Source organism: Excalfactoria chinensis, chromosome 24 (assembly GCF_039878825.1).
Source record: "Excalfactoria chinensis isolate bCotChi1 chromosome 24, bCotChi1.hap2, whole genome shotgun sequence".
In the NCBI taxonomy this organism is placed as follows: domain Eukaryota; kingdom Metazoa; phylum Chordata; class Aves; order Galliformes; family Phasianidae; genus Excalfactoria; species Excalfactoria chinensis.
Genome location: NC_092848.1, coordinates 1,177,511 through 1,203,298, shown reverse-complemented (window position 1 = coordinate 1,203,298; position 25,788 = coordinate 1,177,511). Strand labels below are relative to the sequence as shown.

The 25,788-nt window shown below is 47.6% G+C and overlaps 1 protein-coding gene across 2 annotated transcripts in view; it reads left to right on the top strand.

Moving 5' to 3' along the window:
- Positions 1 to 25,788, top strand: part of SKAP1 (src kinase associated phosphoprotein 1) — a 113,227-nt gene that overhangs the window by 14,316 nt on the left and 73,123 nt on the right. For both annotated transcript variants that reach the window (XM_072356654.1, XM_072356653.1), the window contains exon 4: positions 9,179 to 9,295. In XM_072356654.1, the coding sequence (XP_072212755.1) occupies positions 9,179 to 9,295 (117 nt within the window). The remainder of the gene's footprint in view (positions 1 to 9,178; positions 9,296 to 25,788) is intronic.

Below are 25,788 nucleotides of genomic sequence, written 5' to 3'. Positions count from 1 at the left end.
TTTCTTCTCAAGAGTGAGTAAATGGATGGAGCTTTGAGTGATGGATCCAATGGAAGGTTGCCCTGCCCATGGTGTGGGGTTATGGTCGCTTCCAACCCAACCACTCTATGGGATATGAATATCTTGGACAAGCCCAGGAAATGCTCCTACTCAACTCCAATGCAGTCTTGAGGTTCAGAAAGGACAGCATATTCCTTGGCCATTGACTTGGTGGCAAACGTTGTAGGGTATCCTTCAGCATGCTGCTTCCAATCTTACTGCTCCCATGTTAACCTGAACTTGATGTTGAGTCAACCTCCAGGTGCAGCCAAACAGCCAGGCTGTAAATTCCTCAGGACCACGAGCATCCCTTGTTATGTCTGTCATCAAGCTGGGAGATCCTGCTCCCCACTTTGATCTCTGTTTCTGCAGTAATGTGGGCAATGTTTTAAGCTTTGCAGGGTACCTGCAGGTTGCCAGTGGTGTCAATGAGTACTTCTGCACATCCAGGGCAGCTAATGGATATGTATGTCCTCAGGGCTGACCTGGAGTTCCTTTTGATTCTGTATGGGATTGGCATAGTTGAGCTGTGATTCCCAATTGGGGACATTAAGGTACAGCCAGGCTATGGCAAAGGCATGTGGTTTAGTGGGCTTACTGCAAGCAACGAGTGCAGTAGGTGAGCACAAACAAGGATCTGCCAGCGTTCAAATGAGATGGGAGCTGGGGGCTGTAATAAAAACCCCTGTGAGCATTCTGAATCGGTTAATCCTTCATTTACTCCAGGAATAAATTCCAGTACGTTACCTCCTTGATCAGGGCCCACTTCCAGCACATCCTGCCTGTCTGGCAACACAGAAATGTCAGAAATGCAGCAGCGTTGCAATTCCCTTTAGAACAGTGTTATCACATTTTAATATGAGCCTCAGCGCAGCCTCGGTGCTTCTAATTGCTTTCAAACCATTGTTTTCGTGCGTTCGGTTGATGAACCCAGCATCTGGCATCATTTGAGAAAGTACAACAGACAGCTGTGCTCAAAATTAAAGGAGGGGGGGGAAAAAAAAGTGAGGATTAGAACACATAAAAGGGCTGAAAATTAGTCGTGTGGGTTGTTTTTTTTTCTTTCTTAATTCTGAAAGTTCAATTCGGAAGGTGGAGGGGAGGGATCTGCTTTTGTTCTGTTTGAAATATCACGTTCCTTTACGGAGCTGGAAGCCTAAATAATGTATGGAGGGTTGGTTGGTGGAACTGTGTAGAGTTGATTTGTAAATGAAGCGTGCAGCCCACAGCAGGGCTGCAGTTATGCTGTGCGAGCAGTTGGGTCTTGAGGTGGCGTAGCAAACTTGAACTCATCCCAATGCCATTTTGGAGATCCAAAGCTATCCTGAAGAAATGCACTGAAAATAGAGCAAGACGTGGGCTGGGAATGTTGCCTTGGCTGCAGGGAATGAAGCTGTGGGAGGAGGAGAGGTGGTGATGGGACTTGGTGTGTGGACTGGAGACTGAGTGTAGGGCTTGTGCCTTTTAAAGGCAAAGCAGGTAACAAAGATAACAGGTCGATGGGGGCGGGCGGGAAGGAAGGGCTGATGCTTAGAAGGTTTGGGATGCTCATCTTAAGACCAAAACCTCAATGGTTGCAGCTTTCCCACCATGTTGGGTTCTGGTATTGGCCAGAATTAATAGAATCACACTTGATATCTCCCAGCAAGCAGAAGAAGCAATAGTATTGAGCATGGTTTGGGTAGAGCAATCCAGTTGCAGAAAGATGGAGCTGAACGGAGTGCAGTGTACCCAGGGATACTGCTGACTGCAGTATGGAGGTGCAAGATATTGGTGCCTTGTTCCTTTGGTGCTTTTTGAACAGAGCATGAGAGTGACTCATTTTCTTTTGGAGGAGGGTTGACTGCATTTGTGAAGCATTTTATGCCCCTTATATATTTTATGTGCAGCAACCTCCTCTTTGTGGAATGAGAACCAAGGAAAGCTGGCCAAAAAAGTCCACCCAGGGCCTGGATCTGCTTTGCTTCTCCCTCAGGTTGCTTTCTGTGCTTCTCAACTCAGAACTGAGTGCAGGGGAAACGTTCTGCATCAGCTTTGAGCAGAAAGGAGCGGTGTGAGGGAGCAGCACCAGGCCATTCTGGGGTACTGCAATGCATTGGGATTCATGGAGGGAGGGGAAAACTACAGGCAAGAGGAGATGGTTCATTGACGAGAGGTGGGGAGCACTGCAGAAAGAAGGGTTAGGAAAGAGGTTCTTGCGGCTAAATAAGAGAGCTCTGCAGCGGGGCTGAAGTTTGGCTTTGCTGGAATGGAGCTCAGCATTGAATTGCTGCTGTGCCTTAAAAACCAGGAGCCTTCATGTTTTGCAACAGGCTTAAGTAACTGTGGAAAGCCCTAGGTCCCTACTCTCATGGTGTGTATATATATATATATGTTTAGATGGAGTATGTATTGTTTTACCTCTGTTGGCCTTACTTGCCTTGGCTCAGATGCACAGTGCTTCATGGGTCGCTAGCTGATAGAAGGGCTGGATGCCACAGCAGTGCATGAGATAAGCATAGCCGAGGCACGCATGCAGTTTCCTTTCGTTAACTGGCATTTGACAATGGCCTTCAGTATCAGATTTATGAAGTAGCTTTCCTCTAGGCAACCTCAAACATATTGAATCAAACTGAAGCAGAGCTGGATGGGAGACGGAACCGCTGCTCCCTGCTATTGCATACTTGGTTCGTGTAGTTATGACAAGTACAAGTAGCAAATCATTAAAGCAGCAAAAACACCATCTTTACTGTAGAGATCCCCCTTTGAAGCTGAGGCGGAGTGTTCCTGAATTAATGGAGTGCATGGTGATTTTCCTAAGTTTTATTTATAAAAAAGCCTCTTTGCATCCATGCCAAGAGTCTCCAGCTCAGTGGTAAGCAGGGTTCAAGCACAGAAACCCTGCTCTAGATTGATGATGTGTTGGAAAAGGCAAGGGGAAAAAATAGCAAATTGACAATATTTGTACCATATTGTTAAAATATCCATCCTATCACCATGCGTGGAATTCCCCTGCTTTATAAACACGAGTGCCAGCTCCAATCCTCGAGATGTCATAACACGGGAGAGACGAAAAGAAAACACAAAAACTTGGGTTTGAACGCCCTTCTGAAGTCCTGGATGTGTTTGGGTGCTGTGTGGGACAGAGTTAATTAATGGCAAATAGAATATACACAAAGGCACATGTTCTTGGAGTTAAAAAAAAGAAAAGCTTTAACATCAACACTTCTGACAGCTCCCTTTGTCAGCAACTGAGCTTTGCTTCCTGCAGCTCCAAGCGTGCGGTTCTCCTCTCTATGGGCATTATAACCTGGGCAAACTAGTCTTAATAAAGAGAGTGCTTCTAGCATCCAAGTCTATCATTTCATAGTCCTATAGACTCTGAGCAGCTGCATGGTGTTGCTTTTATATGGGCTTATAAATGATGCTGTTATCTTATGCACAGATTCTGGAGGCGAGCAATGACTTTAGGAGCAAACTTGGGCACATAGGTGCTCCTATTGATGTCCGTGGGTAGAAAAAGCCAAGAGATGCGTAGCTTTGGTACCTCTGCTTTTTGTGTTTTGAGGCACTTTCCCTTCCCTATCATGTTTTCAGTGCTGCATTGCTTTATAGAGCGGTAATTCTGCCCTTTAGTGAGACTCCATCCTGAAGGACAACTGTAAAATCACCCTCTGCCCTATCACAAATGCCTAACGAGCATCTCCCCCAGTCCTTGGATTGCCCATCACCCCACTGTGTGCTCCCAGCTCTTGTCTTTGCACTCTCTGTTCATACTTAGATCTTCTCAACAGTCAAAATTGCTGCAGATACGGGCAAGACAGCCTCCTTGTGTCTTGCCATTGGAATATGTTTGCTAAACTCCAGCTCCCTCATGGGTTTATTCCACTTCTTCCCTGTTTGCAAACACAGGCTGACCCTCCAGAAGCTGCAACAGGCATTACTCAGAGCTACTCCTCCCTGCTACCATCGAGGCACCTTTTTAGACACCAAACTGTGTTTGCAGAGCTGCTCTGTGAGTTATTGCAGTGCACAAGTGCAAGGCCCAGCTTCTCAGCTGCTGTTTTGCTGCATCCTTACCAGAGCTGCTAACTCAGGAGATGAACCCAAGTGCAGCTTTGTGATCTTCCTGTTCCTCAGCATCCCCGTATTCTTTAAATGACAGCTTTGCCTCTTCAAAGAGCCTCACAAGCACTAATTTACTCGTGTCCAGACATTGTAGGGAGCTTTTAGCTGGTTTTGCTCACGTTGGATGGGCTTTATATTTTGCTGGTGTGTTACCAGGTCATAAAAGAAAGACTAAATCTTGTTTACTTGTTTACATCCCGTGGGAATCTGCTGCTGCTCCGGGTTTCAGGCTCGTTCCTAACCAGGCTGAGATGTGCTGTGCTTCCCCTGTCAGCAGCTGTTCTGTGTAGCTGCTGCCCACTTAAGAGGTGGAATATACAGTGCCTTTACTGAAAGGGTGCCAAGGGCTGTAAGAGAGGAGCCGGAGGGAGGAAGTCAGAGGGGGAGGGAGAGAGCAAATGCACGTTGAGAATAGGAGGGGAAGGGAAAAGCAGAGAGGAGAGCTCAGCTGAAGAGGGGCTGGCTGGGATACAGAAAATGAGGAGTAATGGCCAAGTTGCAGTGTGAGCTCAGCAGCTTTTGCATCTCCCTGGGCTTGGGGGGTTTTGTGAGCCTTCGAGTTTACCACAAGCTTAAGTTTCTTAAGCAAGAGCTTTGTGCTCTCACAGGGCAGCCCTGCTGAAGTGTTCTTCTAGGCAAGGCTTGCAAGTTGCAGGCTGCTTGAATATCATGTGCAGGGGGTGTTTTTGGTATGAGAGTAGGTGTTTATAGGGGTTATTATAGAAGTAGATCCATAATCAGTGGCGGGAGAGCTTTTAGTATTTGCATGTGACTCAATGACATCCTGGTTATCTTCTCTATCATATCATCATGAGGCTTCTTTGCTACATAACGGGGAGAGAAAATAGTTTAACTCAATGATTCCTGAGCTTTCCAGCCTTCTTCAGGCTTGTTCTCTCAGAGCTGAGTTACAAAACTTACACAGGTTTCGGCACAATAAAAGGCTCAGGCTCTTTGTAGGGCTTTGATAAGAGCAGGTTTTGCTCCCCAGCTGCAAAACTGCCGTTTATCTCCCTTTAAGGACCTTGCAGCTGCACGGCCGGGTTTGCTCACCCCGCGCGATGCTGCGCGCTGCAGCCCCCCCTGCTGGCCACGCCGCGTTACTGCAGGCCGAGCTGCGAGCGCAGCCTGCAGGGAGAGATCAGGTCGAGAGCGCCTTCCTCTTCCTCCTTCCTCTTCTTCCTTGGTTTTGACCGCAAGTGGCAGTTTTAGTGGTCCATTAATTTTCTTTACTACGTGCAATTAGTAACAAGAAGAAATAAAAGTGGATATCGAGTGTGCGAAATTAGCCTTGGGGTTGGATTCATGGGTCAGCTGGCCAAGACCCGTTTGGGTCAACGTTTGGCAAACAAGGATAAATCGGGTTCCTCCTGGTTGAATGGAGGTCCCACACTTTGCTTTTGACCCTATTGCAATGAAGTCAACCTGTCCCGCTCACAAAATGCAGTGTAAACAGGGAGTTTTTCCTGCACACAGTTTATATCCCCCCCCTAAGAAAACATATCTGAAGTGGGATAAACACTTTGAGATCTGTCGATAAGGGTTCTTTCCTTTGTGGTTTGTGACGACTGCTGTTGTTGGGATGGATGGGGAGAAGGGGGGGAAAGAAGGAAGGATGTGTGTGTGCATCTCAGTGGGCAATAGGTCCTGTTGAACACTCAGACGTCCACAGTGTTACTAAAAGGAACTTAGGATCCCAGTGCAGAAACTCAGTGCTCACCAAAACCCCTCAGCTGTTGGTGTATTAATCACAGGGACAAATCACACAAATCCATATGGGTGCTTAGGAGCTGATGAAGCCTTGAAGGCATTCAAAAGAAAAAAAATAGCAAACCTCATACGTTTCCTGGCACATAAATGTGTTTTAAAAGGTGCGTAATTTATAATAGCAACGTTGACAGAGCTTTAACTACACTGCAAAAGCTAAACTGTAATAGATCTGCGTGTGAGCAGTACTTACTGTGTGGGTGCATCGCTGTTGATGTGTTTCCATGTGATCCTCTGTAATTTCAGCACTGATTGTAGTCAGGGATATGAAACCATCGTATTGATAATACAGCATTGGGAAACGCTTCCCTGCTAAACGAGTCCCTGAAAACATGGAGATATTAACAATGTCGAGGTGGGAGTTGGATCAGAGGCCTTTATTTTGTAGGGTGATGCTGAAGAGTCGTTACTTTAAAGCAGGAACTTTTGTTTCCTTGAATATTCAAGTGGAGTTGGGGATTTTTACTTCCGTTTTGGCACGAAATGCCTGATCATAAAGTGGAAATGGAACCCGCTCTGTATTGATTTCTCTCGTGCTCTAAAAAGATGCTTAATGAAACTCTGGGTACCTGAAGGCCTTTGCTGCGTGCCAAGTGAGTTTAATTGCAGTTCCCTTAACAAGCTCCTGGAGATGCTCCCCTTTCTATGATGCCCCTTTTGCCTATTGGAGTCCTTTTTCTTTCTGTCTGTCACGATGCTTTCATTCACTGCTTGAACATATATGAAGGACAAAGTACAGCTTAAAGAATCATCGAATGGTCTGGGTTGAAAAGGACCATGAGGACCATCCAGTTTCAACCCCCCTGCTATGTGTGGGGTCACCATGCCCTGCTCAGTGCCCACTAGTGGGGATGCCTGGTACCCCAACCCTGCAGGACACGATCTGCCCTTCTGCAGTTTGCCCATCCACATGAAGCAGTGGATCTGTGTTAATTACACACAGTGCCTTCAAGCCTCTCTTTCTGCTGCTGTGCAAGAAGCTGTTGCTACAGAGAACATCAGGCAGCTGAAAGATGGCTTTCCTCCCTTCCCCACCTTTCCTATCTTCCCCATGCCACGACAATCACAGCGCAAGAAAAGGCACTGAGCACACTCAGGGGTAGCCAAGCAGTGCCAGGGGACCCCAAGATAAGACATAAGCCCAAGGAGCTTCTCACTCTTTCCCCCTTGGAGTCAGTCTTGCAGTTGTTCATGCTCCAAAGCACGATGAGTTGGGGGGTGTTGCTGAGGACCTGAGTAGGAAGATAGAGCAGCTCTGCGTCAGGTGCAGGGTAATTATTTGCCGAAGTTCTGTGCTATTTGGTTTTTATTCCCCACGTTTTCATTAAAAGCTAATGAGTTTTTTTCCTCCATTCAAAACAATAGCTTGGCCCCTGACAAGTTGTTGGTTCTTTTCTTTCTGCTTGGACTCAACTAGCTGTTGCTGCTCCATAAACTTAATGGAAAAGGGAGATGAAAGCACAGAAGTTTGTAAAACAAACCCTCGTTCCTTTCCTTTGTAACTCGCTGCCTGCAGAGCATTTGTTGATCTTTGGTGTTGCAGCTCTAAAGCAGTTTAAAAATATTCCTAATGCTAAACCAAACAGAATGCCTTTGTTGTTGCAGTAGCTCATGGTCTGGAGCCCTGCTGGGCCTGGCACGGCCTTGTCTGTATATTCTGCAACCTCTGCATTCTTGAGTGGGTTAATGCAATGTGTGGAAGCCCAGTGTGCACTCCTGTATGCAGAAAGTGAACCTGCTGCAAGGAAGAGCAGATGCTATCAGTGGTGACAAGGCCTCCTCTATGTTGTTTCACATCTGGGAAATGCTCTGCCAAAAAGCAGAGACCTGTGGCTTGGCTCTTGCATGCAATAGCTACTAAAGGCAGTGACTTGTTCTTGCAAGTAACTTTGCTGCCCGGGTCCTTGTTCCATGCAATGTGCTGCAGCCACACTTCAATGCATGAGCTGCTCCTCCCCAGTGAGATGGCTGCACCGTGCAGCGCTGCCTCCTGCTATTCAGAAACCATAAACAGTTTGCTCATTATCGCAATAATGCTGCACCTGTATCTCGTTATGGGGGAACACCTGTTACCTTGGTGCTGGCTTGAGAAGCCTGGCAGTTTGCATTGGTTCTTTTGAGGGATTAAGGCTGAATGGGCTCACAGAAGCTGTCTTGCAATGCTGCAAATAATCAAGCCCACAACACTGCAGCGTGGCACATAGGAAGGCTGCTCATTCGAATGCAAGGATGGAAGATCACTGCAGAATGACTTCCACTTTGGGTTGATGGTGCAGCAGGAATTGCAGCCTGCAATTCCTTCTGGGTTGGGGGACCTGCAGCTTTCTTCTTGGCATGAGAAGAGGTTGGTAATGCAGATGTTGAATGATGCACTTTCCAAAAGCAGCTGGGCTGGCTGCTGGAAGCAAATAAACACAGAGCTGGAAAGAGTGCTGCTTCCTCAATGCACTTCTTGGTGGTGGGAGGAAGAGAACCTCCCATTGCAGCTCTTCGTTACCCTTTCATCAGTGCTTGATTCAAACCACGGGGCACGGTTTCTGTGTTTGCTAAGATAAACCTTGTTTGGAACTTAGATTCGTCCTGTTTGAACGCAATTAACATCAGCTGCAAACCCACCTTTGGTGCTGTTTGTTGTGTGCTGAATGAGGAGCCAGCTGTCTTTACCTCCGTTATCAGCAGTCTGGGCTGTGTGTATTCAGGAAGGGGAGAAAGAAAAAAAGGCAAAAAAGGTTGAAAGATGGCTTTTTTTTTTTTGCTTTCTTTGAGCCAAGCAGTCTTTTCTCCTCCATGCAGCCCACGTGTGCTCTGCTTGCATTGAAGTTTTATGTTAACATCTTTTCCTATTGTAACCGAGTGCTTTCTGCATAAAGCCCAGTGTCAGAAACAATATAAAACAATATAGGGATCCTCTTTCTAGAGAAGAAGGCCGTGGGGTTCTATGGTCTCCTTTTTACAGATGGATGCTGAGTGCAAGAGCATTGAATGGAACAGGCTTTGGGGCCAAACTGCCAGAGCTCAGACTTCCAACCTCCTCCTTGTGAGCCTTCCAACTCTTTACATACACAACATAGGTGCCGTTGCAGTAGAAATACGCTGCCTTGACCCTGAATGATCCATCCAGCCTTATGACCCACCAAAGCCAGTTTGGGTTTTGTAGAGAACCACAGTGGAAGGTTGGAAACAGGAAGAAACCCTTCTCAGTGTAGGAGACAAGATCTGGATATGGCAATGTCTTCATTAAAATGAAGCTCTGTTGTCTTTCTAGGAGAGACTCAGCACGATGCTGGCTTTGGGCAGGACAGTTCAGATGACAATCAGAGCTGGAGTTTGGTCCCTTCTGTGACATCTGATGTCCCAGTGCCATCGGACCTGCAGGATGATGGTAAGTCACTGCTGGCTTTTAAAAGTCATGTGTAGAAGATGGGAATGGCGTGGCTCGTATCTCATCCATCTCATAACGCTGGAGGGGTTGGGTGCTTGGTGCTCATCCTTATGCTTCAGAGTGGTCACATTGTCTTCCCATAGCTTCTTTCCTTCTGTGTTATGAAAATTAGGTTAATTTGAATAATCTGGTTGGAAAGCCTTTTTGGGGACCTTCTTGGGAGTTCGGAGCTCTGTCCTCCCAATAGCACAGAATTGCTCCCAACCAAGCAAGGGAGGTGAGCTTGTACTCTGAAGCCAAGGTTATATTCCAGAGCATTCAATGCCAGACAGAGTTTTCCTGGGCAAAGAGTTGCTGCCATGTTCTTCTCTGCTCGTGAGCAGTGGTTTAGGGGTGATGGATTTGTGCTGTGCTATTGAAATTGGAGCCTACATTGTGGAGACAGTTCTACCTCCTCTGGGGTTATCTATGGGCCCTAGTGAAGGCTTGACTGCTTCAGTCTCAGGTTCTCAATCTCCTCCCTTCCCACAGATCTTGTTTCCTCCTCCTCTTTTCACTTCCTGTGCACTTTCCCCAATGCTTTCTTACTCCCCACTCCTCATCCTTTTGCCCTTTCATTTTCTCTGCTTCATTCCCTATTCTTCTCCACCTCTTCCTGCTCGATGTATTCTTTCACATCCACTCCCACTCTCATTAGTGGACTGGTAGTCATCAGTCAAGAGCACAAAGCAATGAGGATTTATTTGGGATGAGGCCATAAGAGCTGATGGGCACCAAATTTAGTTTCCTCGCGCTGTAAAGAGCTTATCTGTCACAGGTATTGATTCATGCTATTAAAAATGGCTTCATTGAGACTGATTAGAGACAAGGTTGGTCTGATAGTTGGGAAAAGAGGTGTGGAATTTGGGTTCAGCTCTTTGAAGGCATCAGAAATGATGCGCCAATGCAGTGTGCAGATAGGGATAATGAACGTTGGGCTAATAGGACATGAAAGGGTGTTGAGGACCTCGAGTTTGGCCTCATCAGGTGAGCGACGTCTTCATGAAGCTTAGGCTTTCTCCTGGCATGTTTATTAAGCTTGTCTGAGAAGGTATTTGCTTTGCTAACTTTGAGCAGCGGTTTTTGGCAGCCCGAAGGGGCAGAGTTTGACATAACACTTGTGAGGTATGCAAACACTTGGCACCACCGGAGATCTTCAGACACAGATGAAATGCCAGGCTCAATGGAAGGCTGCCCAAAGTGGGGGTGAATGGCCAGGAGATGGATAACACAGGGAAAGGGAAAAAAAAAATGGCATGCAATAAAAAGAAAGGGGGGGAAGAAGCTGACTTGGAGAGCGGTTATATTGTAATGAGGTGTTGGCTCTTGGGAATTGATAAGAGCACTGGATGTCTGCAAATGATGGGCTTTGAGTGTGTTTGTCGTCGATGAAAGTCGGACAGTTTTGGCTGATTGGATTCAGACTGTTGGCAATCCGGAACAGGAAAGTTGAAGGAAAAGAAAAAGCTGAATTCTAGATGATCTTTACGGCCCGTTCCAACCCAAGCTATTCTATGAAGTCCCCAATGTTATTAATCCAAGGCTTCAGTGGAAACGGATCCCTCTGGATGGGCTGATGCTCTTTGCTGCAAAAAATAAGCAGGAGAGTTTGGGGATGGTGAAGCCAACGCTGTTCACTTTCATTCTGCACAGACTTCTTCTCTGCTCTGAACTCGTGTTGGGAATCAGAGATCCTTTCAAGTTGTCTCTGGAGGGAGCAAGAGGGGCTGTGTGAGTTGGGGATGACTTTACTCAATGAGGCATGGCCCTGCTCTGTAGGATCGTCCCTAATGAGTGATTAAGAAGCTAATGTTTGTACAGTGCTGGGAGGCTGCATAGCTCTGTAGAAGCACAAAGCGCTGCCGTAATGATCAGTATTTCTGATGAGACACTTCCCACGTAATGTACTCTGCTCAGACCGCGGAAGACTTTGCAGAAAAGACTTTCTTTTTTAAATGGATAGATTGCTAAGTCTGCCAGTGTTGTGTGATTTAGTTTTCCTGTGCGGAAGGTATCGCTTCCTGAGGGGCTGGAGAGGCTGCAGCTTTAACATTTAGCACTTTTAGATATTGCTTTATCGGGTTGGTTTGTTTGTTTGTTTGTTCTTTTTCTTCCCCTCGGCTCTTTAGCAGCACTGCTCCTATCGTAACAAAGCCAGTGATGTCTTACTGGAGGGACACCGAGGCAGCAGCCAAATGACTCACCCCATGTCAAAGCATCACACGGAGCTGGGGGTTGTGGTCACTGCAGCCCTTGCCCGGTGGCTGTACTGCTGGTGTCACCACAAGAGGAGCAACCATATATTGGTGTAACAGGAGGTGTATGTTAGGAAGGGAGCATAACTCACAGTGACAGGAGTGTGCTTTAAGGGTTCTGTTAGGCATGGTCTCCCTGGTAAGAAATCTCAGCTCTGACTTGCAAGATTTTTCCATCGTGTCTGTGGGCAGCCATGCAGCTCATCCAGTTTTCCTGTGTGTGTTTTTTTTGCAATGTCGAAGCTCTGAGCGTCTGAAAATCCAACCCTTTGGCAAAGATGCTTCATAAAGACCTGCTAAAAATGGCTTCTGTCTTAATAGGTGTGCAGAGCGGTAGGTGAGATGGTCCATCACTGCGCCCCAGTGGCTTGGGGGAGAGGGGGACAAGGAGGGCTTGGCAAACCAGCTTGGAAGTGCAGGGGATGCGGCTGTAAAGCTCTTTTGGAAGTTGCTGCCTTGTCCCTTGTGGCCTCCAAGCAATCCCTTGCACAACCCAAGCTTTTGCCTTCGGGCATCCCGTTTTCCCTTGATGTTATTCAGGAGCACCGAACCATTCTCTTCCCAAACATTCAATGCTCTGAACCGTGCGTGCTCCCCGGCTTCCCAGACAATCTGTAAGCATGCAGCTACACCTTCTGCTTTTAATTCCCCATCGTCTTTCCTACGTGCTTCTATTGGGGGCTCTCGGGACAGCGATCCCAACCGCGGGGTCCACCACCCATCCTGCCTGCAGAGCGCTGCCGTCTGGCGGAGTTCCGCAGCGCCCCCTGGTGGTGCGGAGGGGAAGTGCAGTCCGGTCGGGAGCCGGTCGGCCGATCGCGGTGTTTTTTACTTTGGTTTTCGTTTGAACCTTGACCATGAAATAAGCGGCTACCCGGAAAGAAAAGAGCAAATAAAACAGGTTGTTGTGCGTATTTCTTCTTGCTGGCACGGGAATGCATGCAGCGGGCTTTGGCAGCACGGCGTGGGCTGAGCGACACCCTTGGGTTGGCTCAATAACGGCAGAGTTTTGTTTTTTGCTAGAGCCAAAGTGGGAACTGTGGTTTATTCTTCCCCAAGCTGCGGTGCTGGGGAGGCACGGAGAGGCCATGTGTGTGGGCAGCAGGCTCAGGGCTGGCATGGTGCAGGCAGCCTGAGCTGCAGCCCTGTGAGCTGCGTGTCCCAAAGCTGCTGAAGTTTGGGTCTGATTTCCTTTCAGAACTGCATGAAATAAAATGCAGACGAAGAAGCTGACCTGCAGAGATTCTGAGTGTCTGCAGGCTCAATGAGCCTGTATAGATCCAACCCGGAATGTCCGCAGATGAGTGCCTTTTACAGGTTGAAAGCATTATATTTTTGTGTGTTCTTTTAAAATCCCATTAGAAGCAATTATCTCTGTCTCCCCAATGTCCAGACATGTCCTTTCTTGCTTCTGACTGTGTTGTTCTAAACTTGCTGTTGACGTACTTGATGAAACAGCACAAGAAATGCTTTGGGAATGGTCTGACAGGCGTCCCTTGTGGCTCCTTTCCTTGGGCATCATCTCATAGAGCCAGGGCTTAAAGCACATCTGGATCACTATTTAGCAGGACATCAATTCTGTACCAGGACTGCCTGCAGGTCTGAATGGGAGTTTAGCTAAAGAGAAGAGAAAAGGCAAAAATCCTGCCAAAATAGCTGCAGGTTATTACACAGGAGAGCTCAGGCCTTTATAGCAAATAGGCAGAGGTAAGAGTAACGGCACCAAGATTTCCAGCTTCCCCTTCCAGGGGAAGGGGGGGTCTGCTGCAGCTGAATGGGATGTGAGGGTCTGGTGGCTATTTGCAGCTGAGGGCTGTCAACCTCAGAGCTGTTTTTATGCAATGCAACACATCTGTGATTGTCTTTGCCATTGGGTGTTCCATGCCTCGGTTTGTGGCTTGGAAGGGGTTTTTGCCTTAACCACTGTGATGTTTGTTTGGTTTCTAAGCTGAGATTCTGCAGTGATTCCTTACTGCGAGAGCTCTTAAACTACCCAAAATGTTATGAAATGTGGTGTAAAATCTCAGCCTTGTGGGTCTGTGGCACCTCAGACCAGAGTTATAACTCAAGTTACGCAGACCTCAGCACAGTACTAATAACTTATTAATGCAGCCTCTCCAAAGCAGAAACCCTCACTTCTTACTTCTCCACTCTTTGCCAACAGGATAAAGCATAATTAAAGTTGGTTGTTTTTTCTGCTTATTTCATAAGCATGGGATCGAATGGGTAGGTGTGCTTTCCATACCTGGAGGGACAGCCCTTAACTGATGACATAGTTAGCAGGGGGAGCGAATAGGGCTCTTCCTAATGGCAAGTTGGCTTGTTTGAAACCAGGGTGAACTTCCCTTTGTGCATGGGACACATCTGTACAACAAGTGGACCCGCAGGCCAGCAGAACGTGGGCTTTCCTGCTACATGGATGGGATAAAACAGCTTCATCCCATAGACAGGGTTAGGTATTGTGTGCTCACCTGGGTGGAACTGCTCGTGGGAGCTACGATGGTACATTGCAGGATCAATCTCAGCTCACTAACGAGTCCTGAAGTACGAAATTCCCAGCTGAGAGAAATGGTCTGGACAGCAATAAAAGCCCTTGCTTTATATCCACACATTAACACACGCTCAGCTACTGCTGACTTCATTGTGACTTAAACACGTACGTGAATATTTGGTTCAATGCGAGCCACAGGGAACGCATTAAATTATGACTCAGGTGATGTAGTGCTGAACATCACTGCGTGCAAAAAATAAAGCCACTGTCCTGGAGAATTTAAATTAAAGTCTGCTTATAATAAATCCCAAAGCGGAACGTTTTAAGGGCTGGGTGGAGGGCGGCAAAGGAGGAAAAAGCCTTTTTGTGTTCTTTCCCCATTTCTCCTTGCAGTGTAAGGGATGAAGCAAAGCTTCACCCAACTGGTTTATCCTTGGAGTAGCCGGACCTGCTGGTGGGGTTCCATTAGCAAAGGGGTTCTGCTGGTGGTTGGCACTATCATTTTGCAGGAGGATGCTGCCGTGTTGATGCACACGCATCATTTAGATTAGCTCTGTTGAAGGCATCCAGTGATGAAGAACTTCTTGAAACAAGCAAAACTTTTTATTGTTGAGCTGAAAGGGACGCTGTGTCCGTGCTGATTCTTGGGCTGTGCTGATGGGTATCAACCTGCATGCGTTGGAGCACAGCCTATAGGGTGCCGAGCAGATGCTGAGACCAGCAGCTCTAAGCCAGCGCCGTGGGAAGAGCAGCCGAAACAATCAGCACCATCCTTCAACCTGATAATGCCTTCTCGCCAACTAATAGCTCCTTGTTCATCAAGGAAACGAATGTGTGCTGAGGTGACACGCTCTTCACCCACTGCTCTTTGTTCAAGGGTCCTCCAGACTGATTGTATCAGCTCCGGCGCTGATAAATGTCCCCCCAAACTTTAACGCTATGTAAAATTGAGTTATGGGGTTTTAAGGTTAGACTCCTCTGGCTGAAGGTTGATTGTCTCCGAGAGATAAAGGAATCAGTACTCAACAATAACAAAATCTTGGCCATGGGATAATGCCTGTTATTGAGCTCGCAGCTCTCTTTATTTGGTTACAAAGCTTTGCCACTATTTTTTCTCCCCGCGCTCGTAGGTTTAAGTGGGAACTGCTGTTGGAAATTGGTGAATTGCTGCTGCTCCTCGCTCTACCCTCACTGTGTGCTTGCACCAAGGCAGATGGATCAATTCCTCCCATTGCCCAGGGCTGTGTGTTTAACTGAGTTACCCTCAGTGTGGCACTTCCATAGCACTCAGGGTGGCCTTTGGAGCCTTGCTCACCCAGACAAACCCAAAGGTAACCCAAGGAGCAGAAGAGCATTCAGGTGGTTTTGCAATGAGATTCAGCCATCAGGATGGAAGGGCACGATACCCACAGAGCTGGAGCTGATGTGGAGTGCAGCCCACTTGACCCAGGTTGGGAATGGCATCTTTGTACCTGGGAGTACCCAGCACCAAGTGTGGATTCTCTGGCCAAAGAGCTGGTTTGTATTTAGTAACGAGGCTTGGCCATCTGCTGTACGTATAGATGGTCTGCCAATGATCTGCAGAGAATCAAAGCATGATAAAATAATGGAATTTGGGGGGAAGAAATCAGAAGTTTATTTTCATTTTAAATAGATAATATCTGGGGCAAAGGCATTCAGTGCCGAAGCGACCTAATGCTCTTATAGAAGATGCCTAGGGAAGGCTGGCAGATGGGCAGAGAAGTCCCAACATTGAGGGGAGGACAAAATTTAGTGGAGTGAAGCTCCCAATGCTCTCTGAACTCCTTCCAGATCCTGGGAGTGCTCTCTCCCTCCCCTGATAACCACCTGATGCATGGGGTGTGTGGGGAGACGTGTGTGATAGGGGTGACGTTTCCTTGAAGATTTGGAGCGCTCAGGTTGGTGGGGTCAGTGTTGGGATATAGGGTTGTGCTGTCCACCTCTCATCGCTCATCCCTCTGCTTTACCTACTCTTAGTTACCCAAAAGGACTGAACTCTGCTGTCCCCCAAAGGCTGTGGGCGTCTGAAGGAGTGATCTTTGGGTCAATGAAGCTTTCATGTCTACCCTAACTCTTGCCTCCTTAGCCTTAACTAAGAATTGCTCTCTGGGTATTTCCATCCTTAAATATCAGTGCCGTGCATGTTGCTTGGTGGGGGGGGGGGGGGAGGTTACAAAACTGATGTGCCATGAGCTTTGAGATTTGGATTTTAATGTACCTCTGGCCCAAGGTGTGCTGGCTGCTAACCTCAACTCAGACCCATTTTCTCACCTCTTTTGGGGGGATGCACAGCCAAGGACAGAGACTGGCACCCCCAATGGTAAAACAATCTTCTCTAGTGCTGAATGTGTGGTGAATTACCTTCTTTTTTTGTTACCTTGGTTTATTCTGTAGTGGCTGGAACCTCATTTTATTGTTCTATCTGTATTTCTAACCTCTCATTGTCCCCTACTATTATTTCCTCTGCTTTCACTTGATATTTGCATTACCACCTAATTTAGTATCTTCCTGCTCATTGAATTAATGGACTGTTTACTTGCCTTAGATAAAATGGGGAGCGATACCCTGCAGTACCCCAACACAGACGCTTCTCCTCCACGTGACACGAAGCCATTTATCAGCAGCTTTTGTCTGTGGCCCTTGGGCCAATTTTCAGCCTGTGACGATTTGCTTCTATCCGAGCGAAGGGGAAATTAATTTCTTTAGTTGTTTTTCTTTTTCCTTCCCTCAGTGAGATTTGCTGTGGCACAGCATCAAACGCTCAGTAAAGTCTCCAGATATATTGCATCTTCCACATCACCTTTCGTCCGCTAATTTCATGTCTCGATCAGAAAGGCTGACCGTACGTGCCCGAGGTCATTCCCTCTTTGCAGACCCAAAGGTTGCTTGTTGCCACGAAGGCAATTATTGCCTTGGGTGTGCTCATAAAGTAATTGACTCCCTGTTTGGTTTCTTAATCCGGCCTGTTGTTTTATGAGCGTGATGTGAGATTTGTGAGAGCGTTTTTCAGCTTCACCTTGGTGGTGTGTTTTTAAACTTGGGTGCTACCTCAGATTATTGCCCTCTCATCTATCTGCTGTGATTAAAAGGGGTGGCCGATGGTTTTGTTATGCTCAGGAACTCTTTCTGTCATTCCTTAAAGACTTCATGCAGATGGAGATTGGTGGGAAGGAAGTATAAAGTATAAAACCCTCTCACATAAGGTATATCTGTCTGTCCTGTTCTGTGCTTGCACCCACGTCCTACTGCTGATGTAGGAAAGCTGCTGCTTACCTGAGCATTCTCTATTGGAGAAGTGCATGACTTCTGCTCCCTTGAGTTGTAATGGCATCTCCCAAGTGAGTGAGAATTCTTTGCTGCCAGCATCTTGCCACATTAGTCATCTAGTGGACATCGGGGTGGTGACACTCCTCTTAAGATGGGTTTCCAGTTTGCTTTCTGTCAAGGTTGATTTAAAGGTGCTTTATTTCCAACTGTTAAGTGGAAATTCTACATCTGCTTTGAGTGCCTTTCTGGGTCTGCTAGCTCTGCTTGACTGGACGCATCAATTAATTTTGGGTGGGGGAAAAAAATTGCATCTTATTTGGAATCGAGGACATTTTTTGGGTACCTTTTCAAATGCAATTCGAATGATCCCTCGCCAGCCTTGTCAAGGGAAAGGAAGGCCAGACAGTATCAGTATTTGAATATTCGCTTTTGCTTCTTTGCTTTGATATGCAAACTTGCTGCTGATCAAAGAACTCTGGGAAGAGGAGGACAATAGTGCAGAGCATGGCGGCTGGGTTCTGGCTCCTGGGTTTGATCCCATGACCAGGATTGGGACGGTGCTGTGCTCCCCTCCCCCTGGTCCTCCTGCTCAGCCCCGGGTTCACGGAGCAGCAGGGGAGCGAGGGGCACACGCACAAGCCCTGAGGTTGCAGAAATGCCATAAAATGGCTATAGCTCTGTCGCCTACAAAGCCTCCATCCCTCTTGGGTACCCCAGTATGCTAAATCTGTGGGTTCAGGCTTGGGGCAGGTGGTAGGATTTGCTCCTTTAATCTTCACTGTCTATTTATTACAGTGGAGCTCCAGGGCATCTGAGCATGGCCTTTCTCGCCAAGAGACCATAACAAATGGCTGCACTACCTCTGACACAGAGCCGGGCTTTGCGCACCACCTATCTGCGCTCTTCGGCGTTGGCTCCTTCTGTCTCTGCTTCTCCTTTTGTGTTAGGATGCTGATAAAACTGGAGAGAGCAGGAAGGGATGTGAATGCACAGAGCAGCTCCGGGTGACCCCAGGCACCTGCCCTCCCCCTGGCTTCCTGTCTGCCCTTGGCTCATTTGTCAGGGGGGGATGCTCACCTTGCAGGATGAGAAACCACTCTGCCCCAGGCCATGGGACCGTGACTTAGGGTAACCCTTTTCCCTTTGTTTACTCTTAGGTATTGAACCCTTTTGCAATTGCTAATTATTTTTCAATTACCCAAGACAAATGCAAAGGTTAGGGAGGTGCCATTTCTCAGTGACCCTGCTTGTCAATCGCGGCGACTCTTTATTAATGTCGGAGCTGGGTTTGTTAGATTTTTTCTTGTTGGTTTTAAAGAATAAGAGAAAGCGTCTTGAATTGCAAGGGTAATTCAAGCCTCGATTTGTCTGTGAACGCTATCAGAAATGATCAGGATAGAGGTGGGAAGTTCCTTTCATTGCAACTTAGTTTTATTCTTAATGGGGGGGAAAGGCATCTTAGATAAGTTGGAGAACCACAGCAAACCTCAGCCTTATAGAAGACGACACAACAGCCTTGTCTTACTCTCCTGCGAGATAATTTGTTACAATGGTGTTTTGTGGTGCTACCACAGTGTCAAAGCTCTTTTACACCAATTTATAGCTTTGAAGAGCTCGCAGTTCAAATAGGCAGGACAGGGGATAATGGAGATGTGGTTACAGTGTGGAGCGATTTGCCTCCAGCTCACCTAATGTTGGAGGAAACACAGTTTGAGAGGCTGAACTGAGGGTTGAGAAAACAGCCGTGATGTGCACACGAGTCCTGGATTTGCCATGTGGGTTCTACTGAATCTGAGCTATCGTCTTTCTGAATACAACCATTTTTGGCAGCTGGATGACCTTGGTTTGCTCCTTGGTTGGGTCTGGAGGGACAGGGGATGGTGGAACAACCCAGTACCCAATGCTCAGTGCTTTTGTCCTCCACGCTGGAGTTTCAGAAGGCATTGGCTTCAATCTCCATGTCAGAATTTGGGTTCCCTGCTGTGGTTAAAGCTTTTAATTCAAACATCCCAGACTCCTTGGATGGGGGTTGCAGTGTGGGGTGCAGCCTGCATGGGGGTCAGGGCTGCATGTGAGATGCTGTTCACCCTTCTTTTGTAGACCTCAGTCTCATGGATCCCTATTGAACCGGGGAGGCTTGAAAACCCCCTGTTCTTTTCACGAGATGGATTTTGCAGCCTGTCTCCAGGCAGCTCGAAACCCAAAGGGCATTGCTGAACACACCAGCGACAAAATAGCATCTGGGGGGAGGGAATAGGAGGACAGAGGAAGATGGAAAACCTTCTATACAATAATTAGAATAAAATTGGGGTATCGAGAATACAGGGGTCAGCTTCTGTTCACACCAATATGGCTTTCACCTTGTAGAGAAAGGCCTGCACCAGGTAATTAGGTCAAGTCAATGATTATATATCTTTAAGCGAAGTGGAAGGGACTGTAATTGTGATGAAATTTGTTTGAAGAGGGAAAGCATGGGGAATTTTGTTTAAAGGTAACGAGTTCAAAGGGTAAATGAAGTTCAAGGTTCAGTTCCTGTTCACTCCTAACAAGAAAAAAAGAGGGAAAAAAAAAAAAAAATAAAAGAAAGGGGGGGAAAAAAAAGACCCACGCACACCAAGCAGCCAATATTTCTATCAGACGAGTTGCTTTATCTTTTGGAGAAGGGAATGGGATCATATCCCTGTAGGAAAACTGGAATTAAAACAAGTGACGGGCTCTTTAATGGGGCTTTCTTTCTTTAGGAGCCAACAGAAGGGTAAAACCTTGTGTAATGTTTTCTTTTTCTCCTTGGTTTATTTGTCCCTGCTGCATGCAGCCACCTCGAATGCAAATTGGGGACATCCCGAGAAGGGGTTCTGCTGTGATATGCAAATCCCCACTTTGTTTAAGGGAACTTTTACAAGAGAGGGAAAAGCAGCTGCCAGGGCAAGTCTGGAAGGCTGGGGAAAGCTTCCCAGTGTTGGGGGGCTTCAATTGATGGGATTTCAGCTTCCCATAAAGGTCTGTGGTAGAAGAAAAGCTTTTTTTTCCTGCTCGTACTGCTGCAAAGTCTGTTTTCATCCCAGTAAATGAACAGCTGAGGTGGCTGGAGAGTGGATCCCATAGCACAAGGGAGAGCTTGGATGGTCTTAGACCTGATAGAAGAGGGCATAAGAAAACACAGCTGGTGCTCCCCCTGCGAGGGGCAGCTCTGAAGCTGTGCATGTGAGTGTAGAAAGGAGAGCTGGGTGATACACAGGTGAGGTCGTGCAGCATCACTGTGTGACCTTGGAAGTTGTGACTGTGCCACCAGATCTGGTCTGTGTCGGCCCTGGGGGGGGTTGGCCCCATTTCTTGCACTGCTGTGTTGGCTGCAGTTGGGGGTCCCATTGCTCAGCTCTGAGAGTTTGCAACTGATGCTCAGAGGTGGCTCTTAAGGGGGATGTGGGGTGTTTGACCCCTTGTCTATCAAGCAAGGCAGACAATGTTGCTGGTGATAACTGTGCTGATCTTGCACAGGCATTGAGCCTTGCTGCCTTTCTTCCTTATGCTCTATCATGGGGCTGGAGCCTTGTTCTGAGCACAGCCCTGGGTCTTCTTACTTCATCTTGAAAGTCACCTGTAGATGTTCAGTGCCACCCTACTGGAAGGGGAGAAGCACCAAAGCAACCCTCACGAGCCTGCTATAAATTGGGTGGATATAGGAGGTAACCCCAAAGTGCTTCATGACACTGACATTGGGCTGCATTGCCCATGGCCTTGGGTTCTTCTCGGGGCTGATGCTGACCTGGGGATGGCCCTGCATGCGGTGATATGGGGTCCTACTCGGTGCCATCCAGAGGGGTGAGCAAGGGTGCAGCCTCACCTCCGCTGAACCCAAGCTGCAAATATTTCCACCCCAGCCGAATTTACTGGGGATTCAAGAAACAACACTGCGACAATATTAATGACCTCTGAGGGTACGCAGAGTTCAGAGTTCGCCTCCTGTTTACACCACGGTTCCTCTCCACCCCACTCCCTCATTTCGGTTGCACCCATCCTATCTGCCATATAGATTCTGTACCGTGGGTTGTGGTTACGAATCTGTTTCATGGCATTTTAAATCTCGGTTTAGGTCTTTTTTATTTCTGGCCTGGATAAATGCACAGCGGCTTTGTGCGGCTGACGGAGGGCGCGGGGTGTCGGGTTGGGGGTCCGCTGTGAGCAGGGTGCTGTGGGGATGGGTTCAAGGTTCACTCTTTGTTCGCGTGTAATAAAAAGTCTTCAGTTATCAGGTATTTAAACCCAAATCAGCAGTTCCATATCCGTAACCTGAGCTAAGCGTTCCTCCATCTAATGGCCGCGCGGCTGTCGTTTGCAGCGAGTTGGGTGACACTCGATTTGTACTCGGTGACGGGAACAGATGGGCCTTCATTGTGCAAGCCCGCCTGTATGCAAATGTGAACGGAGTTTCACCCGGGCCCGGGCCTGACCTGACCACGCAGAGGCATTTACACCATGCGCCCAGCCGGGGGGGCGGCCAAGGGCGATAAAAAATGGCACTCGGATAGTACCAGCGGCAGGTCAAGTTTACCATCCGTCTTACAGCGGGGACCGCGCTGGCAACGCGGTTATTTAGTTTCAGTGTTGATGTTCGTTGCAATGAGCTCCATCATTTCACCTGTTTATGAACCCAGACTCACGGTAAAAAACCCAGCGAGGTCGGCTCCGGGCTGCTGTGGGATGATGGGTGCCGTTCCCAATGGGTGTTCTCTCATTTTCTCCTGCTTGTCCTCGTTGTGATGTTTTCCTCCGCATCCCCTCCCCTCACTTTTGTGTTTTTGAGGTTTTGCTGCTTTTTTTTTTCTGGGAGAACCAGAGACCAGTCAGTGCCCGAATGGGTTTGATTTATGATTGAGAGAAATGATAATTGATGCCGGAATAAACAAGCGGCATTTTAAGCATCGGCTAACAATTTTGCACGTACGGAGGCAGTGCACAATATACAATAAATCTTAACCATTTAAATGTACAACCCTTCATTAGAGTGAAAATATGAACAGCTGTAATCGCACATTTACGCCGGCGACGGAGGAAAAAATCTGGTTACAGTTGTCATTTTTCATGCTGATGAAGAACGGGCAGCAGGTTCTGAGCGCTGCAACAGTGGGATTTTAGCCCTCCATCCCATCCCTTCTTCCTCCCACCTTCCTCTCCCCATCCCCGTACAGCGGTGCAGCAAATTAGCGCCTTTTGCTCCCAGCAACGCTCCTCTCCTATATTATTCTCCTGCTCATCACAAAAGTCGATTTCTCATGGCAATGGCAGAGCTTTCTCCTGCGGGACTGGCCCCCCAAACTGCTGTTAGGATGAATGGTTGCAGTTCTCCGGGACATCTGTTCTTTGGAGGGGTGCTGGGAGCTGTGGGCTGGAACTGATAGAAAAGAAACGGTCACCGCAACTACAGCAAAGGTGGCTTGCTGCTGTAAATCTTATCGCTTGCAGCAAGTGGCCGCGCATCCAGGGGCGGTGGGCTGAGTGGCCGGAGGCTTTTTCCCCCCTCTTTTTTTTGCTTGTTTTGGTTTTTTTTTGTGCATTCTAAAGGCTGAAAAGTCCCTTCTTTGCAGATCTAGAGCCGGCGACGCGATAGCTGTAAGCACTGCAAAGCGTCGTGAAATCTTCCTGCCTTGTTTTTGTAGTTTATTGGTCCTTCCGTAGGCAAAAAAAAAACCCCATCCAACAAAACAACAGCGGAGCTCATATATATTATTAGGCAGTTGAGCCCCCGTGCTCAAATCATCGCGGATAGAAACGAATGGCCGGAGCTGGAGCTGGTATTTGTCCAGTCGGCGCTTGTCATAAGTGACAGGGATGATGAAAATAAGGCACTTTGTACGTATCAAGAAATTGAGGGCTTCTGAAATGGTTTTATTCCCTCGTTTTTACTCATTGAAAAGTGGGGAGGCCATTAATTTCCCATCCCGGAATAAGGAACTGCTGGGAACGGGCGGAAGGTTTTGCAGGTCTATTTGTAACACAAACATCCCCGTATGCTCTCAGATGGGTGATTGCCACCTGACCCGAAATCCACACCTTAATACACCAAATCTTTATTAAACCATCACTTAGGCGTTACTCGGATGGGCCGCGGTCACGGGCAGAACTCTCCCTTAAGTCCGAATAATTACTAAAATCAAACCAAATAAAAGGCTTCAGGATTCGGCCCATTCTTTGTGACCTTGAAATTGCTCTCTTGAGGAGATCCTGGCAGGTAAAGAGAATTGGATTTATATTCTGATGTATGAAATTCCGCTCGGTTTGCGTTAAGCAGAACGCGGCGCCGTCAAATTTATGGGAGGAACGAAAGAATTTGTAAATGATTTTATTTCACACACCCCCTCCCCCCCCATTATTTTCTGGGAGAAGAAAAGCTGAGGGAGGTAAAAGGTGGCTGTTAGAAAATCATTGCTCATTTTTCCCCCCACCACGAGTACAAATCTGTTTAAAAGAAACCCAACAAAACGAGGCAACTTTTTCCAGCGAGTTGATTTCTATCATTGCTGCCTTTTCTTGGAATAAAGGAGCTTTTCCAGGGCTGTTTTATTTTGCTATATCAGTGTTTGCAAAGCTGGAAGGCTCTGCTTGTTGCAGGAGTGCCCGCTGAAGCGAGTGCCCTTTGGAAGAAGCACTGCATGCAGTTCCACATTGCCAGCTTCAAGTGCGACTGTATCTCGTTAAGTGACTTAGAAAACCGGTCTGGCTAATTTTCTCTAATAGCCTGCAGTGCATCTTCAGAACACTGTTATTATTTCAGCCTCACCCTGTGGTTGCCCGCTCTAAAAGCTGCAGCTGGTGAGGATGGGCATCTCTTTTAGTTGCTGGTCCCCCAAATCCACCCAGGTGAGCTGGACGGCACAGGGATTGATTTCTGCCATGGAATGATGGGAAACCCTTCTTTTCTCCAGCATTTTGCATGCCCTGGTTTTACATATAGGTATATATATGTATGTGTGTGTGTATATATATATATGTATGTATATATAAATATATGTATATTTGTATGTGGTGTCTTTCTCCATCTATCTCTCTCCATATGCAATCAATATCTATCTACGCGCATCTATAATATACATATATATGTATTTCAATTCTCTTCCATCCTTTTCTTCCTCCCACCCTCATTCCCGACCCCAGAGCAGCAGCTGGCAAGCCCTTAAAGTGAGAGGGGGGTGGTGGTGGTGGTGGGATGGGGTGGACCCCCCCAGCTCCAGCCTGGCTGCAGAAGGGCTCCAGGAGCCATCTCGTGGCCATGGGGCTGCTCCGCAGCCACCCGGAGGTGGGGATCAGAGGAGAGGAGAGCAAAGGAAAAGGGGGGGGGGGGGGAGAACCATGTTCAAATATAAATCAAAGCCATCAGTCACCAGGAATCTGGAGAAAGTGGCACGGGGTATAAATAGAGGCTATAAGTGCGGTGACAAGCAGGGCTGCAGTTGTAAATACTCATTATCTTTCCTAATATGACACCGCATGGATCGGGAGAGCTCGGCAAATGACAAAGGGAGGATCAAAATTAAGAGCTGGTGAAGGGAAGGTTTTGAAACCTAAAATCTCCATCCTGTTTTTATGTAAAACAAAAGCCTCCCCCCCCCCCCCCCCCCCCCCAGTTTATATTTGCTATTAATACGTATTAACTTAGCACCCCATCTCCTCCCCAAAGCTGAGCGAAAGCCCCAAAGACATCTGTTTGCATACATTGTGTGTCAGGCAACATCAGATCTGAATAGAATTTATCTAAATTTTATATGCATGGCTTGATGTAAATTGAAATAAATTGTACGGCATACTCTGCGTTGGACATATTGGTTTTTCCGTCACCGCTTGAACTTTTAACCTCAGGGTTTGAGCCGGTCACACGCTGACCCGTCTGAACTCTGCTGGTAGAGCCAAGTCTGGAGGGATGACCTTGCAGCCATGGCAACCCCGAAAGACAGTCCAGGCCTCCTGCATCCCCCCCCCCCCCTCCTCCTTTTCCCCCAGCCCCTAAAAACCTCGGATAAATTGGGAGTGTTGGGCAGCGCATCCCGGGCACCGTCTGGCACAGAAGGGAAGTTTTGCCCCCCACTCTCAGCTCTCTGCCTGAACTTTTGTGCAAGGACTGTGAGAATGGGGCTGGGTGTCCTTCTCCCTTCCTGCTGGTGCCTCAGTTTCCCCATGGGTTGCATAGCAGAAGTGTTTTGTGGCATATGGTGGGTGATGCCTGAGGTCCCTTTTAATCCAAGCTGTCTTATGATACAGAGTGGGGATAATTATGTCTGCTATACCTGGCTTATGCCAAAATACAGACTCCATATAGTCTCGATGGCAGCAAGCTTTGTTACAGCCTTCCTCAGAGCTCGACCAGAAGGGCAAAGAGAATTCTACCTCCTCATTGGCATCCTGAGCTCAGGCTGTGCAGCAATGGC